Source organism: Musa acuminata, chromosome BXJ3-1 (genome assembly GCF_036884655.1).
Source record: "Musa acuminata AAA Group cultivar baxijiao chromosome BXJ3-1, Cavendish_Baxijiao_AAA, whole genome shotgun sequence".
Lineage (NCBI taxonomy): Eukaryota > Viridiplantae > Streptophyta > Magnoliopsida > Zingiberales > Musaceae > Musa > Musa acuminata.
In genome coordinates this window covers 35,806,311-35,815,000 of record NC_088349.1, presented here as the reverse complement: position 1 = coordinate 35,815,000, position 8,690 = coordinate 35,806,311, and the positions used below count along the sequence as shown (strand labels likewise).

The 8,690-nt window shown below is 36.8% G+C and overlaps 1 protein-coding gene across 1 annotated transcript in view; it reads right to left on the bottom strand.

The window, feature by feature from the left end:
- The window catches only part of LOC135629684 (uncharacterized), a 10,396-nt gene extending 2,884 nt beyond the window's left edge, over positions 1-7,512 (bottom strand). The window contains exons 1-4 of the mRNA XM_065137452.1: positions 7,108-7,512; positions 3,561-3,689; positions 3,343-3,463; positions 3,168-3,249 (exon numbers count right to left, since the gene is read on the bottom strand). Coding sequence (XP_064993524.1) covers positions 3,168-3,249; positions 3,343-3,463; positions 3,561-3,689; positions 7,108-7,395 — 620 coding nt within the window. The 5' untranslated portion in view covers positions 7,396-7,512. The remainder of the gene's footprint in view (positions 1-3,167; positions 3,250-3,342; positions 3,464-3,560; positions 3,690-7,107) is intronic.
- Between the last annotated feature and the right edge of the window lie 1,178 nt (positions 7,513-8,690).

The window sequence follows — 8,690 nt, the reverse complement described above, 5'->3', positions numbered from 1 at the left end:
AAAGAAAAAAAAGGACCGGACCACCCAAAATCAATCTCCTTGATTGAGACCACTAAATATTACTGTTATGTTTTCAAGTTAAAAAAACACTTGTTGGCAGGAAAAACAAGATTTGTGGGCCTGAACATGCAAAATTGCTTCATATTCAAGCAATCCTTCAAAGCTTCGTGATGCTCATTATTATCCCTAGTTTGACTGATAGCCCTTTTAACTGAAGTGGATGACATGGACTGTTTCCAGCTAAAAGACAATTCTAAATGGACTAAGAGAAGTCCAGTAGCATGCAGTGATTTAAAAAGCGCTAGGCCCAAGGTCCAAAAACGCCCGAGGCGCTAGGCGCTCGCCCAAACGCTTGCCCAAGCGAAGCGAGGCGCTAAAATATAAAAATATATAATATAATTAATAAATATAATTATTTAAATAAAAATATGATATTAAATTAAAAAATCTTACAAAATCATAATATCACATTAACAAAAAATCTCAAAATTCAAAACAATAACAAGAATTTCAAATAAATAAAAATTAGCAGTATTAAAATCAAAATAATATATTATTAATCTAATAAATAAAAAATATTGTTACTAGTATATAGTTAACAGTATACTATTGAGTCGATGTGATAAGAGGTAGCAGCGAGCAACGGTAACGGGAGCGGGAGAGGCGTGTGGCGACAGTGGCAACGGTAGTGGTAGCAATGAGAAGTGGCAATGGCAGCGAGAGCGGCGAGCGATGACAGCGACAGCAAGAGCGGCAAGAGACGACAATAGCAGCAGCAGCGGTAGCAGCGAGCAACGGGAGACGGAGCGGGAGCGACGAGCAGTGATAGTGGCAACGGTAGCGGTAGCGGTGAGCAACAACAGCAACAACGAGAGCGGGAGCGACGAGCGACAATAGTGGCAGCGGTAGCAGCGAGCAGCGACAGCGGTAACAGTGAGCAGCGGGAGCAGGAGCAGCGAAAATAGCAGCGGCGAGCGATGATAGTGGCAACGGCAGCGAGGGCGACAGCAACGAGCAGGGTTAGGGTTGGAAAGTCGCGAGAGGAAGGTTGATATTAGTGCTTTAGTTGGTTCGATTGAACCAACTAAAGCACCGGAGACCGAACCAGACCTAAAACGCTAGTTCAGTCGCCTGGTTTAACCCGGGCGCTCGCCCGAAGCGCCCAGCGCCTGGGCTCGGGCGAGCGCACAGGCGGCGCCTCTTTGAAGCGTGCCGCCTAAAAATGAAGCGACGTGCTCGGGCCTCGCCTCGCCTTGCCCGAGCGCCTAGACGAGCGCCCAAGCGCCTATTGAAATGATTGGTAGCATGTGAAAAAAAAATTCTTAATGAGTCTAGGATTTCTAATCTGTATTAATAAACTTACAATCAAGACAAGGTAAGGAACGACTTCAAAGAGTTTTAACAATTAACACCAATGAAGGAAAGTGGACCAAAAGAAGGTTGTCACCTTTACCAAGGCCAGATAACCCTTCTTGAACAGCAAACCCCAAGTAGAGGCCTAGGGGTAGGCAGTCAAGCCTCTATAGAAGGACAGAAGGTTGAGAATATTCTTGAAATTATTTTTAGCAAATATAGTATCATCTAATTGAGAAGAAAGGCTAAGTTGACTTGAGATGGGACACTATGATTAGTATATGGCAAGTTGGCAACGATAGACTATTTACATGAGAGGATGTAAACCTTTGGGAAATCATGGTTTAATGTTATTTTCTTTTCCTGCAAAGATGTAGCTTGCATAGTTTAATTTAATTCTTTGGTTGATAGTTCTTGGAGAGACCCCTCTCCCTCAAACGAGAACTCCCATTAGGAGGAAACGAATGTGTTGGTTCATCTTCATATTGGGTTGGGACACATACTTAAACACAACTTTCAATTCAAACACAAGTTCATCTGCATATTGCGTTGGGACACATACTAAAACACAACTTTCAATTCAAACACAACTTTTGACATGATTTGGACTCAACACATAACCCAGCAATGACACAATTTGTTTTGTTTATAAGACTCTAGTATGATCTCACTGACATGCTAATCAGGAAAATGGATTTGTACATTTAACCTGATAATTGATTGTGTAAGTTTGAGTCAATCCTGTCAACTCAATTTAATTGAGTTAGACCACTATATGACCCATATAAGTAGATCAAACCAAACCTATTATTTTGTATCCCGTTCATGTTGGTTGATGCATCCAATCAAAATTTGACACCTCTATTGTATTTTTTTAAAAAAAGAGCAGCCCTGTACATGAGACTCCTGCTAATACATGGCACGAGTAGAAAAATTATCTTGTATTCAATTCATGTTGGTTGATGGGTCAATGTACATAGCATTATCCCCACCAGTAGAAAAATAGCTTTTCTTAAAACAATCCTATATCCCTTGGGTCAAAAAGAGCAAGCTTATGGAGTTGAGGCTCATTCTCACCCCAACTTTAGTATTTTTCATGAAATCCATTGATAACTCCTCACAGATTTCTGCAACATCTATGATGGAATACAATCTATTGACTTCCTGATAACCTAACTTCCACCTTCTTATAAAGCACAGAGAATCTTCCAACAAAGTACATAATATTCCAATGAATTATAGTCATTTTCTTTTGCAAATATATTAACAACATCAAGACCGAGTGAAAAGGACACTTGCAAGTTGCAACAAAAAGCAACTCACTTACGGCACATTTCTTAATTCGTTTTACCTCAATCATAGGAGACTAATAAATTGACTTCAGTTACTTAATTCTAAGTTCTTTAAGTCTATAATGCTTTTTGACTCAATCATAGAGACTGATAATTTGACTTCCACAGATGAAATTCTAACCAACTGAGCTGACAGAATCCATAATGGCCCAATGAGTCATCTACGGTATTGTAACGAAAAGTTTGTCTTTTATCAAGAACTTCATTAAAGAGTTTTGAATGAAGAGAAAGGTTATGATCTAAAAGCATTTCTAATATGTGAGAAGAATGTACATTAATGTCATTAGCAGTAGGCCATAAATACATCATACCGTGCTTTTCTGAAAAACATTGAATATATAGTGTGACAGCCTCTAACCATGGTAATTGCATTGTACTAGAACCACATAATAGGTGACTTTTGTGATCAAACCGACAGTTATAGACTGATGATTTCATAAGTAAAAGGTAGGTAAATCTTACGTGCTGACTGTTGCAGGCCGATACAGACGAAGGCTAAATCTATTTTCCACATCTATTTTGTCAACAAGTGGTCTGGCATAATCTGAAACAACATTCCAGGAGAATATGGCTAATTAGATAAGGATAAAATAACTGACAGGAATGGCATTTGAGCACAAATCTAACAAAATTTAACCTTCTAGACCAGCAGTAAAAAGAACAAGATCTGCAAATTCACTAATCTGCTGCAAGAACTCTTGTAACCCAGGACGTTCAAAGACAGTGACATGATTGACCTTTTGTTTCCCCTCGACTTCCTTAAGCCAAGGAATTTTAAACATATGTATAATTAGTCCATCGTTAGGATGAGGATTAAGTAACAAAAAATGAAATATGAGTTTAGAAGCCAACTACCTTATCCATAGATATGCATTCCAATTCAAAGCACTTCACACCTGCCTCAATAGCCTGGCTACGTACGACAATAGGCACACTAGATGCCTCATATGCAGATACTAAAGTCTCATCCAAGTCAAGAACCACCTGCACATTTGACCCAAATTAGAATAAACATGACAGAAAATTAGAACTTAAATAAAATTTCATGGTAATAGGTAAAAGAACACAATATGTATTATATAACTTTCACAGAACCTTTATGCTGTTAAAGGCTCAAGGCACAATAAGGCATGTCCGTCTCTTAAAGTCTAGTGCAACCACAAGGTGAGGTGTAGGAATTATTGAAGCAAGGTGCATGAATTTTAACTTAAAATGAGACATAAATATTGTTCGATTATAAACAAGCAATTAAAACATATACATTGGCTCATTAACACAAAAGATAATGTTATATCTGTTGTAAAATGTATTAATACAGATGATGAATAAGATAAAAGGATTAATATGGAAAACATTACTGAACGAGGAAAGAAAACCAACAGATAATGAATAAGACAAAGATGATAAACTATATCAGAACCTTATTTTTTGATATTTTTCCTTTAAACAAAGGGCAAACTTTCTATTGGTTAGTTTCTTTCTCAAAGAGCTAAACATTTCCTCCTTCCACAGATCAGGTTAATATAATCTCTTGCTTCATATAGATGTTACTGAGTAACAAGGAGAAATAAAGATTATAGGGACAAGCCTTTTATTCACTAGGGTTTTATAGAAAGCTCATAAGCTGCACTCCTGAGTTGTGCTTCCATAAGCTTAGAAACTTCATCTAGATGAGGACAAAAATCTGAGCCATGTGAGCCTCCAACCTTAGGTGCATGTTATTCAAATGACTTATTGGAAAACTCAGGCACTAGCACATTTCTACTATCATCAGAACCAAGTTACAATGATCAGTGTCAAACCTATCATTGTACCCTTCTGGAAGGATATTCAGCCCTACCTTGCAGCCCTTGGGTTGTATTGGCCCATCTAGCACCTTGTTTGACCATAAGAAGGGCCTCAGTGCCACATATCTAATTATACCCATGGAGTGACTTCTTTGATGAGTGAAATATGTGATGATTTGAATGGTCAAGGTGGGGTTTCATTGATAAAATTGCTCTCACTTTAAGGAATCTGTTCTTTTCCAACATGCTTCCTGTTGCAGATCAACCCCCAATCCAGCTTAATTTTGAGTAGTCAAACCTCTGCCAACCAACCTAAACTACATCTAATAGGTCAGATCTCATCTAACAAGGATGGAAGGCATCATTTATCAGATCGATCCGATCAACCCAGCACATCGATCCAATGTCATCTCATCTGGCATACTCGAGCCAAATTTGGCCAACTTTGATAGCAGAATGAGACAGGTTTAGGGATCAATTACCAAAAACTGATCGAAAATAGGCAAGGAACGCATCATTTATCAGGCCACGAAATATACCTCAACCCAGCCCTTCCCACCAATCCCCCAACAATCAAACCTCATGGAAAAGCTAGGCAAGATAGTGATGCCTTCCTTATAAAGTTGTGCTGGTACTATTCCATATAAAGTTGATACTAATTTGTCAGCCAAGATAGTGTCGCATGCATGCAAATATGCACATAGACATATGCATGGACTGTTGCTCTCTTTCTCTCTCTCATGCGACAACTGAGAAAGCTACAACTAGTGAAAATTTAACCAACTGCCGAAAAGTGCCTAGCGTTATCATGTGCATCCACTTGTGAAAAATGACAAAATGACAGATCTAATAGCACTAAGGTGGTGTAGCTATTATCCACACAATTCTTTCTTCTTTTACAAATGCTAATTTTACATGTTAGTGCAACTCCATAGGAGTTAGATTAAATGGTTAAGGCAGACAAATTTCCAAGCTTGAATTGCAAACCTAGAAAGATATATAAAGAATTAGAAATTAAATTCAAAAATTGGCATAATAAATAGTAACTATAATTATGGGCATTATGATTTATACTAATTAGTTAAGGTAAGAGTGACACAACAACTCTTACCATCAATTTGCTCTTCTCTAACAGGTGGAATTGTTTGCATCAATCCAAACCTTCATCCCAGAAGGGCTTGTTTATACAATGGTGTAAGGATATAAATTTCCTGCCCTCATGGGAAAGAAAGAAACCAAATTATCTTGCTGGTGTTGGGGTGAATATACGTTAATGTAGTTAAAAAGGGCGACACATCAGACAAAATACTGCCCTGGTTCAGAATTAATACAATGTGAGCTGTATTCCTTATGGTTGGATTGGTTATCCCTTGAACGAGAGACCAGAACGTTGACCAAAGGTTTGAAGGCCTTGATAAACCGCCTAGTTGTTTGTTTTGACATTTTATGCATGTTGAAGTTCTAAATACTCTAAAAAATATGCAACATTGCAACGAACTACTAATTTACATAACCAGCCATTTAGTATGTAGGATGTCTTAACAACAACAGTTCTTATTTTTCCCATATTTTTCTTTCATTCTTCACTAAACATAAACAATCCCTTTTTCATTGGTGCCACCCCAAAAATCATATTTTCAAGTTCCAGACTAATAGAACGAATCAGCTGGGCATTGGTTGCATGTGAAAATGCAAAACCATGCATTTGGTTGGCAAGGTAGTGGGGAATCTTTAGAGAGAAGTTTCCTTCTTGGTCTTTGAGAAAATAAACTTTGAAGTCAAAGTTAAAAGATGCCCACCTATACAACCCAAACCAAAACCAAGTCAGTTGGCCTATGTTCAGAGACTTGTCTACCATCTCTTTCCACGAACATGGAGGCCATTTGCTACTAAATACAGTAATATCTGAATATTAGACTTTAAATGCAGAAAAAATTTATTTCTTCAGTGTCACCTATTTCCTCAGGACCAATGCTTTTAATCTCATGGTCAATCACAAAGCTCGCCAAGTTCAATTATCCAAAACATATTCTAAAATTCTAAACTAGTTTACACCAGTCATGCTTGAAACTCTAAAAACCAATGCTTCTTCCAACAAATGAAGCAAAGAGTTAATTTCAGATCCAAAATTAAATATGAAAAATGCTACATAATTCCATGGCTTAAATTTATCTGATGACAAATTATTAGATACCCGCTTCTTGTTTATGAGTTGTGTTCTATTTCAGACCAGATCCCAAATATTGCTGAAAAAATGGGAAAGATCTGACAAAACAGTCGCCACTTAGCAAGAAAATTATTATCTTCCGTTTACCCAATCAAAAAACCAAAATAATGTAGTACGTATCCGGCAAACCACAAAAGGTAGCAAACAGGGGGGAAATAAGTAAATAAACAGAAAATTTATGGAAGGGTTAGTGATCTAATCGAGCTACAGAAAATGAATGAGTCGATGTCAATAAGGACCAAACCATTGTCAATCCGAAACAAGAACTATTGCTCCTCAACAAGAAAACCATGGAAAATGGAAAATAGGGGTTTTCTATATCTTCAATCGGTGAAAGGACACAGGTACTGGAGGGAAAACAAACAAAAGATCGAAAAGAAGGATGCACCGTAAGCTTATCCAAAGGGTCCTGGCGCAGCTGAGGAGGCGGCGGCGGGGGCGCGTCGGTGGGGAGGGGGTGGAAGGCGGGGTCCGAGGAGGAGGCTGGGAGGAGGCGGTGGCGGACACCAACGAATGAGAGGAGCTGGGCCCAGGAGGGGGTCCCGGACTGCAGGATCTGCAGCAGGACGCGGAAGAGGAAGCCCAGCCACCCTAGCACCGTCCGCCACGCCTGCGCCGTCCGGTTCTCCCGCCCCGCGGCGGAGGCGGCACACACCTCCGCCGACAGCTCCGCCATGAGCCAACGCGAGACGGGCACGTATCGCGCGAGGACTGAGTAGGGATCGAGGGATCAGATTGGCTGAGGAGGCAGAAGAAAGCTCAGCCACGACGAAAAGAAAGGACGATTTGAGGGGAGCGAGCGACAAGATAAACGAATAAATAAATCAATAAATAATCAAGATAAAAAAAAGTGCGACGGGCCGTCAAGAAATAATAATAATAATAATAATAATAATAATAATAATAATAACAATAACAATAACAAAAATAATAATAATAACAACAACAACAACAATAATAATAATAATAATAATAATAATAGAGCCTCACGTTTTTTATTTATTTTCCCAGTTTCATTTTTTTTCGAAGAGAATCTTTATTAGGATCGAAGCAACTTATTATTATTATTATTATTATTATTATTATTATTATCATCAAAATCTTATTTCGAGTTAAACAGGTCCAAATAAAATTATATATCATATTTAGTAGTAGCCAGATATTGCATATATATTTCATCAAAAATTAAATCATTTCATTATTTAAATTTTAACAATATCATTCTCATTAATATCCAAAAAAATTAAATGATTATAAACTAAATATCTTTTCCTATGTGCACTATTTTATTTGACTCTCCCCTTGTTTTCTAATATTTTTTAAAGATTAATTTTTAAGAATAAAAACAAAAGGGTAATTTTTTGAAAAAAAAAACCAGTAAGCTTTTCCTCAAGGGTGTCATCTATTTTTAGATTTCCCACATAAAGCCCTTTTTTAAATATTCAAAATAATCTTCCATGAAAAATAAATATATTTTTTTCTTAAAATTAGTTAAACTAGTTATGTTTTGATTCAGACCCTTTCCACTATTTTCAAATAAAGTTATATTTTTAATTCACCAAACTAGTTATAATGGTTTTAATGAAGTTATACTATTTTAGCCCAGGAGCCAAAAATGTTGTAATTCATTTTTTTAATTATCATTCTTCCATCTTTAGAATAAACATTTTATAAGATTCTTTAAAATATATAAACATGCATTATAGGCTAAGTTGGAAAATGATTTAAATTTTATCATCTTTTCTTTTTTAATGTATCAAAACCTTCTTAACTTCTATAGACAATATTAAAACTATCATATATTTTGCTTTGTAGAATTTTAAATTTTGGAATAAAATTAATAATAAGATATATGGAGATTTAAAGTTATTAAGGGTTCTTGAATTTTTGGATTATTAATAAAAATAATATAAATCTATTCGAAGATAGTACAAATAGATAATGTCATACCTTTATTTATTGTCATTCTTC